Source organism: Carassius carassius, chromosome 36 (genome assembly GCF_963082965.1).
Source record: "Carassius carassius chromosome 36, fCarCar2.1, whole genome shotgun sequence".
NCBI classification, from domain to species: Eukaryota; Metazoa; Chordata; class Actinopteri; order Cypriniformes; family Cyprinidae; genus Carassius; species Carassius carassius.
In genome coordinates, this window is record NC_081790.1 from 6,908,920 (window position 1) to 6,936,264 (window position 27,345).

The 27,345-nt window shown below is 36.8% G+C and overlaps 1 protein-coding gene across 1 annotated transcript; it reads right to left on the reverse strand.

Annotated features, from left to right (window-relative positions):
• Positions 1–296: 296 nt before the first annotated feature.
• On the reverse strand, positions 297–27,345 carry cast (calpastatin). The gene is given in 28 exon segments (XM_059526036.1): positions 297–1,377; positions 1,599–1,704; positions 2,471–2,554; positions 2,642–2,767; positions 2,888–2,929; positions 3,018–3,110; positions 3,513–3,629; positions 3,711–3,827; positions 3,928–4,041; positions 4,163–4,279; positions 4,398–4,484; positions 4,653–4,715; positions 4,836–4,912; positions 4,944–5,124; positions 5,260–5,361; positions 5,490–5,603; positions 5,679–5,753; positions 6,131–6,214; positions 7,274–7,324; positions 7,843–7,923; positions 8,051–8,143; positions 8,258–8,302; positions 9,454–9,558; positions 9,932–10,051; positions 10,528–10,674; positions 11,753–11,815; positions 26,520–26,573; positions 27,177–27,345. Coding segments are annotated over 27 exon segments (2,559 nt in total). The 5' UTR covers positions 27,285–27,345; the 3' UTR covers positions 297–1,377; positions 1,599–1,605.

Consider the following 27,345-nt stretch of genomic DNA (forward strand, 5'->3'; position numbering starts at 1 on the left):
TCAGTTTCCCTTTCATGACTATTCCTTCTACAGAGCTTTTTAAATGTAATCTTTCAAAACTTTTTTTTTTTTTTTTGCTTTTTCTTTGTAACCAAAACTGTTTAATTTCAGTTTTTGATATTCAAATACAGTTTTTGATACAGATATTGAAATTTTGGTAGCTTGCTCTCACTGTACATAAAGATGGACTAATATGTAAACTATAATTCTCTGTAAACACGCACACAAAAAATGATATACCTGAGCCGGGCCCCTATTTATTGGCATAAAGATTTTAAGAACAGAACAAACCAAACTAACAAAACAAGTGGTTTTATTTTTTGAGTAAAAATCCCTTCTTGAAAATACCATCCAGTCACAATGACTAGTACACAACGTCTTAGAATGCTCTTGGAAAACCCATCTGGATCTGTTCAACATTTCATGAGCAAAAAATACGAAAGACACCGTTGGGTTTAAAGGTCATATTTCAGTTTCTATCATCAGCTATCAAAGCTATTTGAACATTTTAAGGCATCAAAGAGTGATCCCTGATGTTAAGCAAAACGGCAACACAAGTGAGTTAAAGTGAAAGTGAAAGAGTCTGACTTTGCCCACCACATCGAATGCAAAACCTGTCAACTTACAAGTGGTTCTGAAAATACATTTTCAACTGAACTTAAGCAAAAAAAAAAAAAAAAAAAAAAAGTGATATCTAAATTATTTTCCAAGGCTTTTGTAATAGGCACATGGGGCATTTAGTGTTTGCAATATTATTTTACAGTTATTTTCGAGAGCATTCTTGCAAGTGCACTTTAGGAAACACCTCCCATACAAACCTTTTTTGACTTGTATCATTATACAGACATTCATCAGCATTCAAAATCATGGTCATCTACTGCAATTCCTGTACTGTAAACGATTAACTCATTACCTACGGCATAACTCTGTACACTAGTGTCTCAATAGATCCTCAAACAGCAACAAACAGTCATCTCTGTGAACAGGAAGACTGTAGAGAGACCCCCAGTAAATACAAAAAAAGAAGAAAAAAAATAGTATATGGCATAATATCTTTTTTTACTGTGGGAAATATTATAATAACAATGGCACACCAAAAACAGATGACTGGAAATAGAACACCACATGCATTCGATGTAAACATCCTATCCGTATATACATGTTCTATCAATCACAAGGAGATAAGATTATTTTTATATTTGCTTTGCTTAAGGAGAAAAGATGAGATTGGGGTCGGGGGGCTCTGAAAATACATATTTAAGTGTCTCTGTGCAGTTATAATTTTTTTAGTTTCACTCCACGTCCATGTATATATTTTGTTGTCTGAGCAGTTCCCTTTAATGGTTTCTTGTGTTAGGGATGAGATGCACTATAAATCTGAAAAATAAAAAAAATGCATTAAATAAAAACTTAATCCTACATACAGCACCTCTAATAACATTATAAATGACTTTCTGATCAATTTACTGCATCATTGCTTAATAAAAGTATTAATTTCTTACCAAAAAAAAATCATACTGACCCCAAACCTTTGAATGGTAGTATAAATATAAAAAAAAATGTAATTTAACTTCAAAGAGGTTTGTAAATATACTGACGTGTGATCTATCGGTTTCCGCTCTTTGTGGAAGATGAAGGCACCACATCTGAGCTCGGTTTACCGGGCAGCTTCTCCGTGGATGATGAACCTTCTACTGACTGTTTCTGGGACACAAAACCAGAATTTTAAGTATGGAAACCAAGTATAAAATCCTTTCATGCAAGCATGTGGTTGGAAAATAGGAAAGTTGCTTTGTGACAGTGCCACAAAAAAGGCATGTGGACGATACAGGTGCATCTCAAAAAATTTGAATGTCATGGAAAAGTTCATTTCAAGACTTAAACTACTTCAGTCTGTGTGCACTGAATTTATTTAATACACCAGTTTCACAGTTTTAGTTGAATTACTGAAATAAATGAACATTTCCACGACATTCTAATTTATTGAGATGCACCCATAATGTAGCAGTAATAATGAATTCTGTATGCTGTAAATGCAAAGTGTTTGAGACCAGCCACAGTGTTTAATGCAAACTGTCTACCAGGTTTTTTTTTATGAATATGAATATAAACAGCCATGTGCTTGTGATTCAGCCAATGGAAAGTTCACTGAATGGGATTTGTTGTTTGAGTTTGTTTCTCCATGCTGCTGTTCATGAGTCAAAGCTACAGTATAAGAACCATATTCATGCACTTCATTTCCAAATACAACCTACCTTTGGTTTAGACTTTGGTTTTGCACCCTTTCCCTGTAATAAGATAGAGACCCCTGATATAAACCGGTTTGAACCAAAATGAAGGGTCTGGGGGAAAACCTGGTGCTCTTTCAGAATCAGCAACCACAGATTTATCCTACATTTCTTCCCTTGCCTTTTTACCCAAATATTAGACTTCAAAACTATAATATATGAAAGTCAAATGTGGTTTTTACCTTCGGTTTGCTGTCTTTAGCTTTAGGGTCAGTCAGGTTGGGAATAACTTTTTCCGCCAGCTCGTCAAAAACTGGACCTGATGCCTGTAAACAGAAAAAAAAAAAAAAATGAAACCGAATTTGTGTCAAGAATTTAGAGGGATGTTGCTTTTGCAGGTTTGTTTGCGGTACCTTAAATGTTGGCGGTTGTGGTTTGGGGGTGAAGTGTTGGGCGTCAGGTGCTGAGGGCTTCACAGGCGGTACTGAAGAAAAATCACTAGACAGCATGTCAAGGGCCGTTGTGTCATCGATTGATGGCTGAGAGATGAACAGACAGACAGTCAAACGTCTACAGTGATTCTTAATGATCAAAATGACAGAAATGCAGATATTAAGAAATCATAAAATGGCCCCTTTAAATCTGAACTAAGAAAGAACCTTTTTCGGTTTGACATCTTTCTGCTTTTCTGCTACAAATGCCTGTGATGAAGAATAAGTGTAAAATTTGTGTAAGCATTTCTAAATGAACTCCACTGGTAAGTAAACATGAAGGAGAAGGAAAAGTCACCTTGCGGTCTTCCTCTGTGAACCGATAATCAGGTGGAAGGGTGTCGTCTCTCTCACCTGGTTTACTCACTCTTTCCTCCACTATATTCTTTTCCTGTGGTGGGAAGAAAGATGGTGAGAACATCAGGATCCAGTATTGTCATAATTTAGTTTACTTGACTATTTTCACCTTCGCTTTAGGTAGAGTTAAACTGATTTGGCTGCTGTGCCTTTAAGTAGAGTATGTAAACATATGCAAATATTCGCATGTGAAATTAGAATCTTTGCCAAGCAAACCATTAGGACACGTTTTAAAAATGCACTTCAGACAGTTTTTCCTAATATTGGTATGCTTTGGAAGGATATGCAGAGTTGCAGACACCACACAATGGCAGGAAGCACAAGGTTTGGTGGATCTCCTCACATTGTACTCATTAATAAGTTGTTTTTAATTTCAGCTTAATTTCAATAAATCGTTAAAACATTGGTTACTAATGGTCATTAAAAGGGGTGGTACCTTAACGACGTCTTTAGGTGGGACAGGGGCAGGCTCAGGCTCAGGCTCAGGGGCTCCTTTAATGTCTGCTAAAGTGTCTGAGAGGGCATCCAAAGCTGATGAGGAACCTTCTGACAACTTAAACAAACAGTATAAGAGTAAGTCAGTATAATGTGAAAATGTATAATATGTATAAACATGGATAAATTAGACGTATACCTGTCTGTCAGCATGTGGGGGGCCAGAGACGGCAGACTGAACTTTAGATGCAGAAGAAGGAGCGACAAAATCATCTGCAAGAATATCTAAAGCGAAATCGGAAGCAGAATCTGAAGGCTACAGAGCGGAGTGAGAAAAGAGATGAGAGAGGTTTAGACATTTAATCTAATTGTTGTGTTGGATAAACACCTGACATATTGGACATCATGAATCTCACCTTAGCAGGAGGCTTAGAGGCAGGACAGACGGGGGTCTTGGCAGCCGATGCTTCAGAGGGGGTTGTTAAACCACCAGACAGAATATCCATAGCTTCAGTAGTGTCTAAGGATGGCTGTGACACAAGAAGCATCCACCAATCAAATCACAGAATTCAGCAACAGCGACCAATCATCACACACATCCATGAGACTTTCTGAAAGACAATCAGCGTCACACTTATGACACATTTTTACCTCTTTCTCAGGAGGAGGATATTTCTTGAGCTCTTCCTTTGAGAATCTGTAACCTGGTGGGAGCGTGTCGTCTCTCTCTCCAACACGAACTCCCTTTTTAGATGTCACATCCTTCTCCTGGTCAAAAAACATTCAATTATTAAAAACAAAACAAAAATCACCAAGAAATGTACTAATGAAAAGTCTATGCCACATTTACATCTGTAAGTTAAAAACATAAGTGTAGGATTATTACATGAACGATGTCCTTGGGTTTGAGTTCGGGTTCTTTTTTGGGTGGCTCTGGTTTACCCAGTGTGTCACCCAGAGCGCTGAAAGCATCCTACACATACAGAAAAAGACAGCGCAATTTAAAAATCGTTAGGGTCCAAAAAGTTGAACACTGGTTCTAATGGTAAAACAATAAATACTAATGATATGCTTAATGTGTCTAATTTCATGTATTTTCTATGACTTCTGTGAATATATTTTTGTCCAGTATTTGCAATACCTCATCTGTCTGTGGTGGTTGCATAGGGCCTGGAGGGACAGTTTTAGGAGCACCAGAAGAAACCTACGGGAATAGAATAGAACAGGGAAAAAAAAAAAATCATCTTCTGAGTAAAAACAAATAAGGGGAAATACTGGACAAAATACAATAATAGCACATATAAGAATCGAGCAATAAACCGACCTTAGGCACAGACTGTGCAGAAGCCACAAAATCACCTGCCAGAACATCCAGTGCTGACAATTCATCCACTTCAGGCTAAAAGAAGATTAGTATTACAATAGTATTAAATAAGAATGAACATTGATGGAAGACGTTAGTTTGATATTTTTGCACACAGTGTTCAAAGTCTGACCTCTTTCTTAGGAGGAGGATATTTCATGAGCTCTTCCTCTGAGAATCTGTAACCTGGTGGGAGCGTGTCATCTCTCTCTCCAACACGAACGCACTTCTCTGATGTCCGTTTCTTCACCTGTTCAAAAACATATAGCAAACTAGTACGGATACTTCAGCAGATGCAACTACTTGCACCTAATTGTAACATGTAACTTGAAAAAAAAATCTAAAATGAAATCATGGATTCTAAAAGAATAAACAGGAGTATTACATCAACTATTTGCCCAGGTTTGAGTTCAGGTAATTTTTTGGGTGGTTCTGGAGCGCCCAGTGTGTCGCTCAAAGCCCTGAGAGCGTCCAGTGACACGTCCGTCTGAAAGAAAGGATGAACACTATTAGAATTAGTTTGTAATGTTGACTGATCTAAAACAGTTAGTCCTTAAAATATATAATGAATATTATTTCATTAAAGTCTCAAGTTGAAAAGAGATTTTAACGGACCTCATCTGTCTTTGGTTTAGCGGGTTGTGCAGGGGTCTCGATCCTGGATTTCTTGTCAGCTGGTGGAGCAGGGGATTTGGTTACAGCAGCAGGCTGAGATGGTGCCGGATGTTTCTGCTCAAAAAAGAGAGAGACATTTAGTTTTTGCAAAGGGTTTAATAATGTCTCAGCGTTTTAAATGGATGTTACCTGAGAGGGTGGAGGGGGAGCAAAGTTGGAGATGCCTGCAGAACGAACATCAACTGCTCCTACTGTTTCAGTTTTCTGAAAAACAGGGGAAAATATATCTTATTATCTATACTTATTGAGTCAAGACTATGCATATACAACTGTACAGTCTGATATGTCTTTAACCAAGGATTTTTAAAGTAGGCCACAAAAGGATACTAAAGGATATGCAAAAGTATTTATTTTAAATTTTTCAACTTAATTCATAAATAGTAATTGTAAAAACCATTTAACTTTTTTTTAAAAAGCAAATATTTTTTATATACATTTTTATAATTATTCATAAGAATAAGTTGGTCTGTAAACAAACATTCTATTGCCAAGGGATCATTATAATTGCGGGCCTTGCATGAAAAAGTTTGAAAACCCCTAAATTAAGCAAATACATAGCAAACTGTTGTCAAGATACTCACCACATCAGTCTTCTTAGGAGCAGGTGGAGCTGAAGACAAAAAACTAGCTGAGAGGGAGTCCATCGCCTCCTCTGAGCTTATTGGCTTTTAGAAAACATTAAACAATCAAATGTGAATGAAAATATTCAAAACAATTGTGCACAAAAAAACTAACCATGTAATTCTAGGAACGACCATAAGAGGGAGCCCCAAGCCCAATTTTGGGGGAATAACAGACAGCATGTGCCTTGGCAGGAAAAGTACTGTCAGACACACCCTCTGCATACCAACAGCTCAGACATTAATAACATGCTAACTTATAAGACAACCACCTGCTGAACAAACTGAGCTCTCATTGAACAATCAGGGCAATACGAACAGAAAACCTGTACCAAATACTGAGACATGATCATAATATTTGAGAACTGAATGTTGGGCGAAGGGTATGTATTGCTTAAGTAGAATACAGCACAGGTTGGATGAGTGTGCTAGTATGTGCTGATTAGGCAACAATGTGCACAAAGTGAATGAGTGATGGATTCGTGTTTGCTAGCCAACACCCTTAGAACAAGCTAAATATTTCTCACTAAAATTAAGATAGAAAGAGACATGAAAAGTAATGGGTAGACGTGAGTGAATATCAGTGAGATGTCAAATATCTCACAAACAAGTCATTCGTGACAGTATGAATGAGTGTATCTGTAATCAAACAGAAATAATGAAGTACATACTGATTATTTATTCAATAGTTCATATTTCATTCTAAATTTAAGGAAAACAAATATATAAAATCTGAAATATTTTAATATACATTATTTTTTTTCTTTGTTAGTAGTAGTAATGTTCCTTTTTATTTTTTGAATATAAATATATATATATATATATATATATATATAAAAACATTGAAGGTAAGAGAATTTCTTTTTACTTCGTCCGTGCACAAAACAAATGCATTTTTAGTGCATGAGGCCAAGGAAGACCAGGAGAATGCAGTGAGAGGGACCGTAATAAAAAGGTGCAGAATGCTAACGTGGTGTTGGGAAGTAGGCAAGCAAACACTGGAGACTTTAGAAGTGTGTGTGGGCTACAAGAATGCGAGTCACCTGATTAGAAATGGGCTAAAAACAACACACTGACAGTAAAAGGCCTCCACTGTTCTCCTACCTTGGGAACTTCTTTAGGCTTCTCTGGAACTCCGGCAGGTGTTTTCTTTTCCTGAATAGAAAAATGAAAAATATTTAGACTTGAAGCTGACTAAAATAGTGACTGAAAAACGTGTGTAAAGCAATGCTTTGAATTAGATGTAAACAATAAAAACAGACACTAAAGATCTTTCACACATCAGTTAGCTGTAATTAAAACAGAACAGAAATGTGAGGAGAGAGAAGGAATTAATGTCTGAAGGAACAGGTCACCCCCTCCCCCACCCAAAAAAAATAAAAATTGGCTTCAGAAGAATTGTAATATAGCACACAAGCCATTCTTTAGCCTCCTTTTATCATGCATTTCTGTCCACTTTCAATCTTAAAAGCCTCAATCTCCTTAAATTGTAATTGCATGGAAAAGAACAATTAGCTTATTCATCAAAATCCTTATTTTGTGTTGCATGGAAGAAAAGCAAATCATCCAGGTTTGAAGCAACATATCATTTTTGGTTGAACTTTAACAACTAAATAAGATGAAAGGGATAGATCAAATGAAAAGGTTAAGAATTAGTATGATCTCCAACTGACCAGGTCTGCTCGTCTGTATCCGGGTGGCAATGTGTCATCTCTCTCACCACAGATAACACCCTTCTCTGCCTTTACATTTGGCTGAGACATGCAATACACTCCATTAGAATACACACACACGTGTAGAAAGACACAGGCTGTTAAATAATCAATATTCACAAACACATGCTAACTGCTTAAGTTTTGCACATCACTCAACACGCAGTACCTCTTTGACCTCTGGTCCAGTGAATGCTGGGACTTTTGGAGCCACAGGTTGTGATGGTAGAGTGGCAGAAAGGGCATCAAACGGATCTACATCCTACACACACACACACACATTAAAATAAACTCAGTGAGATTTTTTTAACATACGTTGATAATGTGATAATCACACAACAGAAACCACAAAGATAAAATCAGCATGTAAACTCACCTCAGTACTGACTTTAGCTCCAGAAGAACCCACTTCTACTTGCACCTGCAGCACAAAGCAAAATAACATATTATATTCCATACTGTCATATCTGGACTGCACTACCCTACTTAATCATTCCCAGGTATCACATATTTGGGGGATTTTTCAGGACAATTCCATTCAAAAGTTTTAGGTTTTTTTTTTAATGTTTTCGAAAGAAGCGTCAAGAATGCTTACATTTATCAAAAATACAGTTAAATATTCAAAACTGTAAAATTTCTATAAAAATAACATTTCTGTGATGTAAACTTTTGTAAACTGTGACTTTTTTGCCATGTGATCCTTTAGAAATCATTCTAATATGCTGATTTGCTGCTTGAGAAACATTTCTGATTATTAATCACAGTTGAAAACATTGTGGAAATGATTCTACTTTTTTCAGGATTCTTTAATGAATGGAAAGTGCAGAAGAACTGTGTGTGACATGTATAAATGTCTTTATACTGTCACTTTTGACCAATTTATTGCATGCTGAATAAAAGTATACTTTTTATTTTTTCTGATCCCAGACTTTTGAATGTTAGTGATATTGCCAAAACTTACTTATATGTACATGTCATTCACTAGCTGATATTATTTAATATTTTATTATTAAATGACCTTCATCTTTCAGAAGTTTTTGGGTAGTTAATATGCAAGTGTTTTTACTTTACTTGAGTCAAGACTCTGCATATACAAGACTTTACTATATACATTTTTGTTTACTATTTAAAAGCATAATTATTTCATCTGAGATAACTGAGTGACTACATGGGAAAAAGTATGTTACACCACAAAATCATAAAAGTGATCATGTCATAAAGTCAGTGTTCATGAAGTTAAAATAAGTGATTAAAAATTGTGAAAAGCCTAAAAGAAAAGGACTCTTATTCTTATCAGTACAAACTAAACTTAAAGTTTATGCGTCAACTGTTTTTTATGTTTTGAAATGTGTTAAGTTGAGTTCAGAATTGGTGGTAGCAGTTAGTATAAAACAAATTAAAAGATTTAAACCCCAAAAGCCCTTTTAAAATACAATAAGATACGCTTTCTTTACAAGCACAAATGTCTCACATTTTCACCTTCAGCATGAGAATGTGAAGGTAAAATAACCATGCTGATGTAATTTTGGTGCATTCCTGATCCCATGATCCTTTGTCATTCCATTAAAGTACCTTTTGAGCGCTTGTCTGCTTTTGGGTACCGGCCGGGGCTGAGGGCTTCCCAACAGCCGGATCCACCTTAGCAGGTCCCGGTTTGGATGAGGGAATGGTTGTACTCTATCAGGAGCATACGCACCACATATTCGAACGTTAACACCAAGATTATAAACGAAACTGAGCAATTGTGCAGCCAAAGCAAACCCAGCGAGTGAAGGAATAGAAATATAAGACCTCTGTCTTATCTTTTCAGTAGGGCAATGATGCAACTCCTCACCAATGTGTGAAAGATGAAGCCACAAGAGTGGTGATCAGAGAATGAAACATTGCTGAGATGGGACTACCCATCAAAAGAGAATTCTTGAAGTAAAAGTAGCAATAACTGGCATGCAGAAGATGATATCATATAAGTGGCATGTCGATGAAATCCTGTTTGCAGAAGATGATGGGCAAGAGAAGCCAAAATGCCATGGAATGCTGTGCATTGGTGTACCTGGGCCTCATCTTTCACAGGGTCTGTGGCCTTCACTCCTGTTGTTCCAGCAGGTCCGGTCCCAGAGCTCACAACTGGGACTTTAGCAGAAGGTGCAGGTGTGGGTTTAGAGACTGTGGCCTGCAATCAGCATGCAGGAGTAAGACCGGAATATAGGCAATATTCAAGATGCACTTTAAGTATGAAGGCAAGATGAGATGGATGGACAAAACCAAATGAAGATGCTTTGCAGATGGGGTTTAATTTCGAAATGGGTTAGAGGAGAGAGCTGATGACTTGTTGTTGATGTTTAACCCAAAAAGTCATGAATGTTTAATGTAGAGACCCAAAGAACAAGTTCCAAAAACAAAAGATAGAAATTTATGCAACAAACAGTCCTACAGATGTTTTCTAGATGTTGTGGAAATGGAAACAGCCCAAAAGTGATGTGTTAGCGTTAACCAAAAATGTTAACCAATAATGAAAGCAAGTTGGGAAAGGAAGTCAAAAAAAGTTTAAGTAAAAGCAGTGGGGCATCGGCCCTAATGAAACCCAGTGCGAGGAAGGTGTAAATAAGCCCCTAGTTCGATTAAATCCAGCAGACGGATTGGGTCTACCTGTGGCGTGACTTGGGAAGGTCCTTTCTGAGTGGTGGTGAAGCCTCCACTGCCTGCAGCTCCAGAAGAAGATGCTCCTGAAGGAGCTGCAGGTGTGGTGCCGGGTTTGACAGTCACAGCTGCTGTAGACGACTGCGTAGCTCCTTTCTACAATGCAGATGTGAAAATGGCAATCATTTATCATGTTTAGAGCATTTAACTAGAGAGAAAGGCAATAGGATCATGACAGATTATTAACTGTGCCAGAATGGCATCAACTATAGTCTCTGGGCAGATCTTTATTAACGTGACCATGACATTTATTTTTATCAGGTATAGAACTTGTTAACCAGGGAGTTTTGGTACCATTACCAAATCACACAAACAGTAGTTAAAAGCAAGCAAATCAAAAGCAAACTCCAGCTGTAACTAGATTCAGGAAAGTGAGTCATAGGGTAGACACTCCTCATGGGAGACACCATGTCCTGCCACAACCAAATATCCCAACATGCCCTGTTCAAAGGCAACAGATAACCACAAGAAGAATAAAAAGAACATTTGTTTACAATCAAAAATTCTCAATAAGCAACCAACAAAGTGCTCTTAGAGTCCATACAAATGCAAGAGGAGTATATAAAGACTTGTCTTTATGTCGTTGCAGTGATTTTTTTCATTCCTCTCTTAGATTTTAATGGTGCTGGTTGTTAAATCAAGCGTCTCGACAACAACCCTGTATTGTGGCAGATACTTTTAAACTGGCAAGAGGCCTAGAGTTTTCTTCAGTTTTTTTCCACAAAATGCTTGTTTCACATATTATTGCTAAAATGTCAAGTTTCTTCTCCCTTTTTATCTTCAGGGTCCGCAAACATTTACACAAGCAAATTCATACTGCAAACTGTTTAATCTTATTATTAGGTATATACACATTATCATAGCTAAGAATATAGTTTTGAGGACACTTTATCTGAATAGATGGGAGACTTTTCCCAGTTCTCTGTTAAGCTATGACACCACACTTCTCAAAAACACAGTAGTGTCCCTCACAGAATAGACACCTGAATACCTCCAAGAAGGAAAAAGCAGACGACTATCTACATCCAGAAGAGATGCGATGGGTCGATTAAGTTGTAGAGTGCAATATAAACCTTTTTGTGGAATACGAGTCTTTCCATCAGACAAATAAATGAAAGTAATGTGAATAAATAGAGTAAATGAGAGAACGACTGAAAACAATGAAGGATTTTACCTCATATTGTGCAGGTTTCCCTGAGGAGACCTGAGATGTTGGGGTGGGTGTGACTTGCTGAGACTGCAAAAACAGAGACAGAAAGAGAAGAGTTGAGTGTTTGAGAGGACGTAATGCATTGACATTATTATGAAAAGCATTATTGCTGCCATCAATAAGTAAATATGGAACCCATTACTATCCCTGACCTTCTCGCTACATTGAAAACAGCCAGAATCACATGCAAATCATGAGTTTAGTTTGAAAAATTAGGTCACGCTGAATCAGAGAGGAGAAACCCATGAAAGCACATGAATCATACATGTATGCATAATCTCAAATGCTAGCAAAAATGTACAAAATGGATAGTGCAAAGTGTGACATCATTATTAATAGATACAAATCAATATTTAACTGAACAGTGACGCAATAACAATCCAAGATGACTTACTGTAAGGACTAAGTAGAACAGTAACTCTACCGTGTTACAAACTGCATCTTAAACCAGGGCTTCTGAATTAACAGGCAAGACCTTTAACCACCAAACCACCATAATCAAGGCAACCACTAGCCATTCATGGTATGTGGTCTTCATTTGCGGTTAACATCATACTTTTAAACACATACACAATTGCTTATGGATAAAATGTTGATAGCTCATGGCTTGTTTTTCTATTGGCCTTTTCGTTTTCTCAGTTTTTCTTCCACCCAGTCAGTTTGTGAACAAAGCATCAAGGAGCACCCAACATTTAGATTTACTGCTTCGGTGTTTCCTGATGTGTTCGGACAAGCTCAGCAGGTTTTAGGTTATGTACTGGATGATGGTGGATTGTTGATGTGGAAATACATTGAACCAGACATAATGACACAGGTAAATACTAAATGCTATTCATATGATAGAAGCTCTTTTGCCAGTCCACCAAAGGATTAGTAATGGGATGTTTTGTCGATCACAATTTCGATTACAAAAGTTCTAATCTCACAGTCTTAATGTTTTTAAGATTTATTGGACAATTATTAAACAATAAATGAAATGTTTTATTATTATAGATGAATAAAAGTAATAATAACAATAATGTTGTAATATACACATTGTTATAATCATTACTAGAATTTATTACCATTGTAATTATTAGAATAATAATTGCTGTTGTTGTTAATATTTTTTTAACACTGACTGACAGATATGAAGAATTGGAAATTATAAGAAATAGGAGAAATTAAACAAGCCGGACATAAAATCTCTAGAACACGTCGAGTAAATGTGCTAACCACAAAGCCACAATTTTTACCACATCTTTACATGAAAAGAAAGGGCTTACAGAATTGTCATTCAGGAAGCCTTGAAGCTCAAGTCCTTGCAATTGTCTTGACATTCGACCGTCATAGACGCTGTGCAAGGAACTTTAGTGTACATCAACACATTGTGTTCTTTCTCTTCGCTACTAAATAAAGATACATGAGCAACAACGATAATAAAAGCACTGGCTCTTAGCATATAGACAGCATAAAAAAAAAATGCATGAATTGAATGAGCATGGGTGTAGAGCTAAATGTTGCGTGCAAGAAACCGATTAGATACATGCTTTTTAGTCAGGTAAACACTATGCATGCTCAGCAATAAAACATAAAAAAACACAAAGCATCATGGGAAAATTTGTAGGTAAACACAGGGAAGTTTCCATTTAAAAGGACAATGTGTGCAGAAGCACTGAAATAAATTTGATGCTGACTCAGTACGCTTAAAATAGAAGTAAACAGTCCACAGATCTCAATGTAACCACAACAAATAATCTTCCGAATGACAGTCAGCAATTTAAATAATTTTTCTATGAAATGTTATGATTAAAATAGAAAACTGTGTGTCAACACCCCAAAATAGGCCCAAACACACACATGACAAGCTCACACTGTGATCTCAACATCATGACAGTCAAAATACCTCACTATCACGGACAGATCCGTCACACAACAATATCTGTGGACATTTAGCAGAACAGTCCAAGTTTGACAACTCCCAGAAACCACGACTTGTTAGCAAGTGTTAGCGAAAGTTACAAAGGAAATGGCAACACGGGCTCGGTACAAACCACACAGGTCTTCTCCAACGTGTTCTAGTATCACAGCCACTGCCCTTTTCTAATTCAGCCATACTGAAGAAGCATGTTTGGTGGAGTCACACCCGCACATTGAATCTGTAGACACACCCTTTTTAGCATAACAATTGGTGATTTGTAAATAGAAGCGACATTAGCATTGATTCTTACATCCCAGTAACTCAAACTCGCTCAACTGTACAACTAAACTGGAAAAATCTGTGGTTAATAGGTCTTTTGTCACTAGTTACCTCATTGTTTACCTCAGCAAAAATCATGACTAATGCACATCTCCACCCAAATTACCACAAAGGCATATCATAAACCCTCAGTAGTCAGAGAAAGTGAATCCATTGTGTGACGTCCTAAGTTTCTCATTTGAAATGTTTGTTTAAGAACAGCTGTTAGGTAACTGCTATGACGACAATATTTCTGTATTATGAAAATTAAGATGTAATGACGATATGACGTTAGCATCGAGGTTTAAGGATGGGCAGGTTTAACTGGCATAATGAGAGGTTCAGTAGCACACAAATTAGCATGACACAGGGCAGATTGTATTTCAAGAACAACTAGTTAAGTGACTGCAACCAGTTCTGGTCCTAAAGAAATGATTCACGCAAATATGATGAATTAGTGAGATTCTGACTGTTGATGAATTAAATACTGGCTTTTACATTACAAATGCCATAACTTTATTATGAGGTAGCATTCTGGATGTGGAAAATTAGCTCAGGTTGCTACTTGCAAGCAGTGAAGTAAGCACTTCAAGTATGTTCTAAATGGCCAGCAGCAAAGTATAGGCTAAATTAAATCATGAACTTTATACTACAGTAGAAGAACTGAGGACAATTCAATGTAATAAGTTTAACCTGTTCTGTAAATGCTTTAACTGCATTCTTGTGAGTCCACAGCAAAGAGTTTAAAGTTGAGGTATGTAAAAGTGAGGATACGGATTTCAAACTAAAGCAAACCTATGCTAGCTTCCATTTGGTTGTCAGCTTCAACCAAAATCTGTAACCAATCAGACTGGGATTAGTGTGCTTGTTGCATTACAAAATGAATAATTATCCAGCTATGCTTCCAGAAATGAAATATTACCTCTTGCCATGAGCGTAAGATAATAAAATAAAAAATAAAAAGTAAAAAAGCGTAAGTCAAAATAAAAGGTCACAAACATATAATAAATGTGAGCACAGTGACAGACAGCTCTCATTCTGACATGTTAAATTGCTTAAAACTTTCTAAACCTAAAGCCAATGCAGTAAACAAAGACAATAAAATTGGTAACCAGCTGTTTAAACAATTTCCTGATAGTTTAGTAAGAAATAGTCTTCGATACGATAAAACAAGCAGTTTCTTGTGTGCCAGAAGCAATGTAACAATTTCCAGCTGGCACAATCTTCAGCTAAAGGCTAGTACAGTGACAGGAAACCACAGGCAGAAATACAAGAGCTGTAGATACGTACCATCTTTAACAAAACCGAGAGTGTCCTGTTTCACTTTCGCCTGTAATCCAATCTAAAAGAGAGTCACTTTTAAAATCCCTCGGCCTGATATATATAATATATATCCCTTATCCACACAAACAAGCATATACTAACAGAAACACGCCCAACAGTAAAGACAGAAACCTTAAACTCCTCCCACTTCAACAGCTGATGTCCCGCCCTCGAGTTTAGACGTGTTCTGATTGGCCAAGAGTGAAGGGGTTCTGCCTATCTGCACAGAGCCAGGAAAAATAAACAAGACTGTTTCCATACAACTAAGGAAGTTGGGGTGGTGGTTATGGGTTTCAAAGATAGGCTGCCTACAGTGGTTTGAAGGGGTCTGGGCCAGTCTGGACTGATAAGAAGTTGTCCATGTTTCTATAGAGGCCGGTGAAAGAAAAAAGACACAGTGCAAACCTTCCAGTTAATGCCTGTCAGGCTGGGTCTGGTACACTCACTGCTCAGGAATCTGAACTGCACAACCAACCATCAGCCCAGAGAAAGAGAGAAACGGCATCACATCCGCCACACCCAGAGCATGGAAAGAGGAGAGAGAGCGAGAGAGAGAGAGAGAGAGAGAGAGAGAGAGAGAGAGAGAGAGAGAGAGAGAGTACATTTAATGCAAATAAGAATAAAAGCCAGAAGACGGAAAACAACTGGTTGAGTCATAAGCCCTGCTTTGCACCCGGAAGCTCGGACTTGCTGCAGAATTTCAGCCAGCTCTTATGTAAAAGGATCATGTTGTAGTTATGTAGCCGCTGCAGGCTTTGACTCACTGCCTTCATATACACTCTTCCTGGTAAAACAAAAGGCTTAACTGGTTTGTTTGTTCAGACTGGATTCCATTTTGACTACAAACCCCAAACAGGGCAAAACCAAGCACTTATGGTAGAAGAGCGACCTCTGGTGTACACATTGGGTGAAAATCAAACAAGAAGTTGATCAATGAATACTATGAAAATAATAACTTTAACCCTCCATATGAACAAAATAGGTGGATTTGTAATGATTTGATTAAATAATTATTAAAATAAAATGCATTTTAAAGCATGAAAAATGTTTTAGCCATATTAAAACATTAGCCAAAATTAACACTATTTTACATACAGTGTGTGTATGCATATATATATATATATATATATATATATATATATATATATATATATATATATATATATATATAAATGGCTGAAGACTGTTGGTAACTAAGCTGTTTTGGCCCTAATATATTTTATACAATGGATTTGATATTAAGCCTATTAGATAATATATATTATATTTATTTAATATAACTCAGTAAAAACATAAGATGCAGGGCAAAGTAGACCTAGAAAGGAAATTGGATGGAGAGGCGGACAACAAAAGACAATCTTGAAATTGCATCCCTGGGAGCAAAACCGCTGTGTCATAGGTATCTATATAAACTACCATCATGTCCAAAAATTTAATTACTATGGTCTTTCGGTGTTACTGCATACTTCTGTGGTACTAAATGCATGTACAATCTCACATACTGTAAAAGCTTTTGTCCAGGTGACCAAGCTCACACATCGGTGAAAGCAAGATCAGTCACAGTGGGTGCAGCTGGGTGGAGATTTTGAGGTTCATACTGCACTTATCACAAAACACATCACATTCCAACATACACCCAAAACAGTATTTGAAGTCATGCGAGTGCTGGGTTGCATTCCATAAAGCCACTTCTGAGGCAGGGGTCATTTGGATGAAACCAAATAAGGAAAACAGGAAAGAACCACTGACCAAATGCAACAGTGCAGTGCTTGAGTTTAGTATCCTGTCCAGACAGAGCAACCAAAACAACCAGATAAGATTTCTTTACGGTCCATATGTTTAAAGTCAATGCAAACTGTCAATTCTACCCATTTTACTTCTATAATATAATGCATCGCTAAAAGGAATAGGAATTATCTGGGTATTTAGATATTATTTCAGCGTGGAGAGGTGTGTGAATTGTGCACATGAAGCAGGCTTCAATAGTGACTAAACAGGAGAGTTGCATACCAACTCTTATCGGTTAATAATGGAGTCTGTCATCAGAGTCCCACCCGGACACAGAGGTCAAGATGTTGTGGCAATGAAATCTAGAAATGAATCTCAGAAAGCCAGTCTATGTACAGTGTGTAAGGATGATAATCGCCATTCATAGTGTGCGTTTTTATATTAGAAACTGTTTTAAACTGTTGCCATGGCTTGATTTTCCTCCGTGGGTTAAAGGTTTGAAATGTTGCATAAATTCCATTTAACTGAAATTCTTGTATTAAACCTTTTTGGCATTCTACCCATGATAAAATTGTTCTAAGATGTTAAAGTTCGTAAAGGACGGCCACTGATAGGAAGCTTTTTAGCTGTGTTTATGAATACGCTTAACAGTACTGTAAAATATGTATATTAGGTATGGAAATGACATATTTTGAGTTTTTGATTTGAGATTGCGCTACTTTGGGCACTTTCGTCATTTCTTAAATCACCAACCAGCCACACCCCAGCCACCAGCAACCAACCCCGCCTGCACCCACAATCAAACTAAAACTAGTAGTAAAACTAAAATATGGTCACCCTACAGTATCTGCAATTCAAGTTCTGCAGGCTCAGAACTGACAGTCTGAATAGAAACATTTCAAAATCAAACCAGGCTCCGTGTTCACTCCACACAACTTGGAGGTCAATCTATTAACACAATGTCAATTAAAACATGATTTTCATGATAATTGAGGTGCTGTATCACTAATTATAGAGTTTATGATAGAGACCCCATGAAAGTTTTTGTCTTGTGATGACATATTTGAAACAGTTTGGGTGGGACATCAAATGGCTTGTCCCTTTTTAGCTTATAAAAATTGCCAATAGTCTTTACTTTATATCACAAGATATATATTTTTTCCCAAAATATAAACACTAAATTTTAAATACTATACATTTTTAAAAGTTAATTTTGCCATATTTCAGAAGAACACTAACATATAGAAAGTTGTAAATCTAATGGTCCTTTTCTGATGGACTAAATGCCACACAACTCCCGTTTTAATTTCATGTGGTCTTTTAGATTCAGTTAATTCACTTTCAAATTTCATTTTGTGGTCTGGGAGGTCATAAAATTTGAAACCCTTTTACTGGCCGAAGATACACAGCCCCAAAAGTACACAAAAGAGTTTAATGTCGTAATAGCCATTCCTTTGGACAGATTGCAAGAAGGCAAGTAGAATATCTCTCTCACACACACACACACACGCATATACATGCATGCTGACGTATAAACACGTTTGACTCACAGTTCTTAAAATCTGAGATTTTAAACAGTGGTTAAAAGGTGTGTCACTGATGAAGAAATAACCTCTAGGTGTGATCTAGTTGAGTCAGCACATGAAGAATAATTCTTTATAATTATTTTTTTTTTTACAAATCAGCTTTTCACACTTCCAGATAATCTAAATATTTCAAGTATAAATGACTTTGAAAGTGACTGAAGATACTCCTGATGTCCTGTGCAACAATTTGTCTATATTTAGTAGTTGTTTTTCAATGTGGTTTGTTGACTGAGTTTCTGTCCAAGAGTCAGACATCTGAATTCTGTTTGCTGTCTGTCGCTTATTCAAGCATTACACCTCAAAAAGTTCCAAAAACAAGTTCTGTTCCAAAATCTAGTAAGCTGACTTTTTGTCTACTGCTTGCTACACAAATAGTATCCTGATGATACTAGAGACTGAGTTGACAATCAGCATGCTGCATGTACAAAGAAATACAAAATTAGATCAGTTATAGAAATATTTGTATTTTATTTCTTTCAGTAATCATAAATGAACTTAGTTAGGGTTTGGTTTCTCCACAAATGGCAGTACATGTGCCGATGCTTTAGAATTTGGCGAAAAGTAGGTAGCTACATCTTTTTAGGGAGCACAGTGATGTCTAACACAATTATGATGCCATAAAATTTTTAAAGATTTTTAAAAAAAATTTAAATTTGCCTAGGGAGGTAACTCACTAGGAACTGGAACAGAGTTTTAGTGAATGGTAAAAAATAGAGCTCATGTTGCTTAAGTGTGCACAGCTCATGATTTATGACATCATGTTTGCACAATGATTAAGCAATTAAAAAACAAATGTTTTTGATTCAGTCTGTGATCATGCACAGAACATGCGCGAATCTCCTCTATGGACTCAAGGGCACAGCCTACCAGGCCAAATGTTTAACTTCTAAAAGAAAAAACAGCACAAACACTTGTTTGCATTAAAGATGAAGCTTTTGAATACAGACAGTGTCGAAAGTCAAAAGTCGAAAGCTGAGAAATCTAATAGTCCATCTCTGAGACAACCTGCTGTACAAAAATACACTGCCATGCTTTAAATACCCAATATTAACTGCTGAATCTGCACAGCTAACATACAGAAATAGAAATAGTTGTGTGTGCTGTTGGAACTGCAGGCTGACGGAACATGTTCAGATCAATAGTGGGTCACTAACTGAGTGCACAAACCGCTGTAGATCAATACACTTCACTGTTACAATACAGAATTAATGCTTTAAAAATACCCCAACACAGAGAGTGTTGAAACTGTATTTCTAATAAGATGTTCTCCATGTGGTTTCCGGAATGATTTTTGTCCAAGAGTTTAGTTTGATGTCACTGATTCAGGCATAATGCATCAAAAAAACAAGATAATTTGAGAATTAATTCATACCAACCATTAAATTGCAGATTTAAATAAAATGAATAAAACTACAAAATCATTTTAAATGCTACAAGTGAATTTAGGCATCACAACAATGTACAAAAATTTACTTTAAAGGGTTAGTTCATCCAAAAATGAAAAGTATGTCATTAATGACTCACCCTCATGTCGTTCCAAACCCGTCAGACCTCCGTTCATCTTCAGAACACAGTTTAAGATATTTTAGATTTAGTCCGAGAGCTTTTTGTCCCTCCATTGAAAACCTATGTACGGTATACTGTCCATGTCCAGAAAGGTAATAAAAACATCTTTAAAGTAGTCCATGTGACATCAGAGGGTCCGTTAGAATTTGTTGAAGCATCAAAAATACATTTTGGTCCAAAAATAACAAAAACTACGACTTTATTCAGCATTGTTTTATCTTCCGGGTCTGTTGTGAGCGCGTTCACAACACTGCAGTGTTCACCAAATCGAACCGAATCGTTTGAAATGGTTTGCATCTCCAATAAGCATTAATCCACAAATGACTTAAGCTGTTAACTTTTACACATGGCTGACACTCCCTCTGAATTAAAAAAGTTATTTTGGACAGTTCGATTCAATAAACCGGTTGAAAGAAAAAAAAAAAAAAAAGAAAAAAAAAAAAAAAAGTTCACCGTTTTGCGCTCGATGTAATGATGTCATTAGCGATGATTGTCCTTGATTCAAGCCTTCGGTTTACCCGCGCTCATAACACTAGCACAGAATCAGTTCAGAATTAATCACCAAAAGAATCAGTTTGGTTCAGACGCTCTGTGTGTCGGTCTGCTTCACACTGAATCACACATGCACAGTATCATCAGTTCTCGAATCGGACGCATCCGACAGAAACGGTTCTTGACTCGTGAACAAGTCAATTTTTTGTTCGTTATCTGGCTCGGCTTGGTGTTCATCTTCAGTTCTCCCTTCACAGCAGTTCAGTCAGTGTACTGTTTGAGTTTGATGATATTGGTTTGTTTTAACTCAGAGGGAGTGTCAGCCACATTAAAAAAAAGTTAACAGCTTAAGTAATTTGTGGATTAATGCATATTGGAGACGCGAACAGTTTCAAACGATTTAGTTCGATTTGGTGAACACTGCAGTTGTGAACGCGCTCACAACAGACCCGGAAGAGAAGACAATGCTGAATAAAGTTGTAGTTTTGTTATTTTTGGACCAAAATGTATTTTCGATGCTTCAACAAATTCCAACTGACCCTCTGATGTCACATGGACTACTTTGAAGATGTTTTTATTACCTTTCTGGACATGGACAGTATACCGTACATACATTTTCAATGGAGGGACAGAAAGCTCTCGGACTAAATCTAAAATATCTTAAACTGTGTTCTGAAGATGAATGGAGGTCTTATTGGTTTGGAACAACATGAGGGTGAGTCATTAATGACAATTTTCATTTTTGTGTGAACTAACCCTTTAAGATGATGGCAAAGGTAATATAAATGTATATATATAAAAAAAAAAAAAAAAAAAAAAATATATATATATATATGATTTCAACAAATGCACAACTAGTACTTATTAAAATTATTATTATCATCATTACTGCAAGCTATGAGACATTCAAAATAATTATCTACTTTTACTATAGTTTATTAAAATCAGTTAATACGACAAAAGTTATAGTATGCACTATATATACCTTTATAACTTTATGTCTCAATGGGATTTTGTGTTACATTTAAAAAAATCTGTATGTAAATTAACAATGCACATTCTCCAAAGTGAGCGAGTGTCTTCCTTCGGGCAATTAACATCAGTAGCTGACGCTGAACCAGGCTGGCATGTCACACAGTTGGATAACAGCCCATTGAACAACATTGGGTAACATCAGCCACATATCAGAGAGCTCTGCTCATGCTCAAAATGACACAGTGCCCCATGACATCTGCATAACACCAGTTTTAGGTTCCAGGAAGCAAACGGGTGATATTACCATCAAGAATGACAGTAAGAAAATTAATCAAAAGCAAATGTAAAAAAATAAAAAGGCAATTAACAAGCAACTACTTAATCAAATCATATGGTATTTTGAATTACTTTTAAGATGGAATCAAATCGCAAATTCTGCAAAAATCATGCAATCTTAAAAACATACACCATGAAAATGTGTTAATTTTTTTTTTCACAGCACTGCCTTATAAGAACCATTTTGGGTTCCCCAAAGAACCTTTCAATCATAACTTCTTAAACTTCTAGTTTAAGTCCAAGAACATTTTAAAATCTAAATAATCTTTATCCAATCCAATAGAATCCAATAGAACCATAGATGCAAATAGAGAACCTTTAATTTAATAGTCTACTGAATCACAGTGTTCTTTTAAGAAACACACCCAGAAATGCTATCGACAAACAACTACTGTGCATTGCAACATCTAGATTTGTCATAGTATTGCCAGTAAAACAGAGACTAAAGTCCTTAGTAGCTGCAGCTTTATTCAAGTGCTAAAAGTCCCTATAGTTCCACTTTTTGCAAAACATTTCCCAGCATTCCTCACACATTCCAGCACTCCTCCTCCCTCGGACGGTTGCTGTGGGACAAAGCCAAGACCTCCTGACCAGCACAAACTCAGGCTCACATTTAAAAGCTCACGATCATATCCTCACACTGCCAAGTCAGTCACTGCACCTCAAACACAACACTTAAACTCATGCACACACAATACTCTCTCAGACCTCAATTCGATTATATACAGTAAGCAACACCTGTTGCTCGACAGTGACGTCCTGCAGGGCAGGTTGGTCCTGTGTGCCGCGGATCCAGCTCAAGATCTGGCCCATGTCTACCGGTGCTGAGTGTGTGATGCTGTCTCTGTGGCTCTGCGGTGTCTTCTGTCTGAGCTACAGCATGTTCCAGGGAGCAGAGGAGGGGCAAGGGGAGTTGTTAGGGCGAATGGGCAGGGCTATGTCACTTACTGGAGGCGGAATCAAAAAAGGGAGGGAGGAAAGGAGGAATGGCTAAATAGGGAAGCACATGGAATTTATACCGCCTGACCGAGACGTCTGACACTTTTAAAGCAGGGATAGCCAGGGCCAATGTAAATGTTCACATGGTATAATACAAAGGTAAACTTTTATGGTTATTTTTATGGTGCATTTCAAAGATGTGCATACAGACCCTAAAATTCTTTGAACCAACAGAACAAACTAATTGAAACAGAGGTGTGGTAACTTATAATTCATAGAAGCAAGGAGATATATGTGACAAAAGTGACTGTAGTGAAAAAAAGTGAACTTCCTGTGCTTTATTAGTGCATCTGTTGCCAAGTGAGACTATGTTAAAGACATTGTCGACTCGACCCAGAGAGAATTTCACTTCATCTCATCATACACAACCTGTATGATTTACTTTCTTCTGTAAACAACAAAAGATATTTTGAACAATGTTTGGAACCAAACTATTTTGGTTCCCATTAACTTCCATATATTTGTCCATACAATGGAAGCCATTGGGAATCGGAAGTGCTTAGCTACCAACATTCTTTAAAATATCTTCTTTTGTGTTGCACAGATAAAAATCAGACAGGGTTGGAAGGACATGAGGGAAAGTAAATGATTTTTATTGCTGGGTGAACTATGCCTTTAAAGCAGGAGTCCCCAACCCTGGTCCTGGGGATCGACTGGGCACCCCTGCTTTACTGTTTTAAAGCGGAAGAAATCTCTGAAAAACACTCATAATCAGCATGTGTAACAAGCAGAAATTCCCATTCAAGAGAAGGAAGGATTATATTTTTACACTGAGCATCTAGCAAGAGTTTCTCATTCATTAGTGCACCAAACAATGTTTTTAAATGCGCACAGTTGAAATCAGGGACTAGCAAACATTTGTCTCAAATGCCTAATCATGATGCTCTGTATCTACCCCAAATGCTGAGAACAAAGCATGCTAGTTCAGTGAGATTTGTTGGGTGTGAACATGCAGTTTTGCGTGTTAGACAACTAAAGACAGCCAATCTAGAAGTCAACGAGCACTGCAGTCTTTTTTTAGGCCTTGAGAAATCTGCTTACCTACTAACTCTACCTGAAGTAAATTCATTGCCTGAAAATAATTCAATAATCTTTCAGTAAATTGTGCGATCAAGTGTAAAGTCTTTTTAAATGCTACAAGTAAAATGCTTAAAGTACATTATTGATTTTAAAATCTCAATGTAAAATGTGTTATTTTCAGATAATAAATTAAATTGCATTGACTGAAAACAACTTTTTTTCAGTTTCCATTTGGATAGTTAACAGAGATCAGGCTGGTATAAAGCAAGTCTAGCTTTGCATGTTGCCTCAAGCAAAGAAACAATTTCCAGCCTTCGGTTTTCTGTAATTATATTATATGATCTGGGAATAACATCAGAAATATTAAATCTCCTCTTCTGCAAATTAGCGTATTGACAATATAGCACAACCCATCCAACCTTATGACTTAATTTTAGGAGATATCATACCTCTCAACTCTCAAAGTCACCACCTGACTGGAAATTCTGACACATTCCTGGGGGCTTAATTTCAACATATGAAGCCTTAATCAACGGCCGCAAACTGAATCGCTTAGCGTCAATCCTCTTGATGTTGATTGAGAAAGAAGCCCAGAGGAACCTGATATGACACAACATAGCTAATTATTTCCAGTGTGCTTAGAAACACTGCAGTTAGATAACACCAGACGGAGTCAAACAGAGGGCAAAATATACTAAAAGGTCAAATCTAAATTATGAGGTCAACTTATTCATCCATTTTCAAGAATCCTTAATGTATTTCAAAAATGTTATACAGCAACTGTTTTCAACTGTGTTAATAATAATAATAATAATGATAATAAATGTTTCTTGAGCACCAAATCAGTATATCAAAATGATTTCTGAATGATCATTTGACACTGGAGTAATGGCTACTGCAAATTTAGCTTTAACATCAAAAAAAAAAAAAAAAAAAAAAAAGTTTAAAATGTATTCAAACAGAAAGCTACAACTAAAAGCAATGATTTCCGCAATTGAGTAGTTCAACACAAAGAACAAGTGATGCTTGACCTCTCGCAAAAGAACATCCTGTGTGTGCACACATGTGCAGTGCACACACACATACAAGCATAATATACTGAAACAAAAGGTTCGACACACCCATATATCTTCCTGTAACTATCAGAAGCACTTGGACTCATGTAATGTGAACATTAACTGACATGAACACCTGAAGGCAGAAGACTACTAATTATTAATGGTTTAAGCTGTTAAAAGAAAAATCTCTGATCCACAGACGTGTAAATGCATGAGATAATCTAGCATGAATAATCGCAGACACACCTGAGTGTTTCATCTGCGAGCTCACGGAGCAAGTCAAACCAGCTGTGTTATCTTTAGAAAAACTCAGTGATGTTCAAGCTTTTTTCTATCCTCCTAAAACTTTCCTATGCTTATAATATACTAGCTAACATTATACATGATATTGAGTTTAGCAGCCCCTGGCATTGCCAGGCTGGTTCCCGGTGTTAGTCAATGTAACTAGAGCACATGATGAAGGAGTTTCAAGATATATATATAGCAACAAAATGTCCCTGAGAACATTTCATGACACAGTCACAGGACACTGAAACGTTGCAGCCACACCAGGGGCCTTCTAGCAAACAAGTGCATTCTTAGCTATACAAAATCAATATATTTCATGCACTGCACATTCATAAATGCATTTCACCATGTTCTCTGTGGGAATGGCTCTCTAAAGTAGGCCTAGATGGAGAATCGTGTCATAAAGGAATGCTGTTTTACATTTTCTGGGCTGGGTGTGCAAACATGGCAGAGTTGGGTTATAAAACACTCATGGCTTTGAAGAATTACAGTTCATATCTGTGACACTAGACAGATTGGGGCAATAATTCATCTTAACTCAAGGTCAGTGACTGGCAAGGGCTTTCATTGTCCACAAGAGGGTGTCAATTCTCCATGAGAAGCTAAAGCATGACAAGTATATTCTTGAAGAATGGATTATGCAAGTTTTATGCAGGCATTACACATACGGTTTTAACAATGTGAATGAATTTCCTTTAATTCTTCAGTAATTCATGGTTAACCGGATTCCAAACTTAAATTTAAAAAATTTAAAAAATAATGATTTCCACAGACATGACATTCACAAAGCGCAATTTCAAGCGAATTAATTTGCAGATAACGATTCCTATCAACAACAACAAAACATTCCTATAGAAATTAACCTGATTTTGTTAAGTTGCATTACTTTTCGTGCCTGGAAAGCACACCTTTAAAAAACATATTTCCAGATTTTCCATGCCTGTGGGAACCCTCAGAAATAAAAGTGTACAAAGAAAAAAGGTAAAGATAATATTATGTACACTTTTGGTACTAATATGTAGCATTTAAAAGGTACAAAGATGTACCTTTTGCAAGCTTTGTACCCTGTTTCCTCTTATAGTGTACCATATTTGAATTCTGTTCTTTTTTATATTTTCATAAGAAACTAAAATCTTTCTTACCTGGAACCTTGAGGTCTGAGGAACATTGGCTTTTTGTAATGAAGTGTCACCTCTCTTCAAACAAATTAAGACAAACAAAGAAAGTGACTTAGCACCCTGTCAAACTTTACAATAACCTGAGGGTTCGACATGCTTCGCCCAAAATGATAACTTAAAACAGTCTATCTGAGGAATATGACATTACAAATCTGAGTAAAAAGCATTAACACGACCATCCTAGAAAAAAAAAAACACACAATTTCTGTCATTTATTCCTATTTTACTAATCTCCATTTACGTAATTTATCGTTGACTTTTAGGTTGACACTTGATGTTACACAGCGCATAAGACATATGACATTCTTGGAATTCTCTGAACTTCTTTCACAATTGCAAAGCGACTCCAGTATCCGGAATAACACTTGAGGAAACTTTCAATCCATGCAAACGCATTAAAACCAAATTTAACTATACTAAATCCGACAACGAATTTTTTTGTTGTTGTTATAACTGAAACTGTGTGTAGGCTACAAGTAGCCTACATTGATCCAACATAATCCTGAAGGGCTTACATTTGTCAACCCTTTAAAGAACACTCCTTTGAGCTCTACGACTTGTTTTTACATTGGAGGTTAGTAGTTTTCTGTGCAGTTCAAATCATGTCACGGCTCTACTTACGATGCTCGACCAATACGCTGCGTACGCCATGGCGGAGGACGAATCGTTTGAAGGGTAGAAAGTTTGGACGACTAACTTCCTCGAGTTACGTTCGCCAGCTTCTTTCATTCAAGTGAGGTGCGCTGCTGTCTCGTTCTCAGATAAAGCCACTCCCGTGAGCGTGGGTACC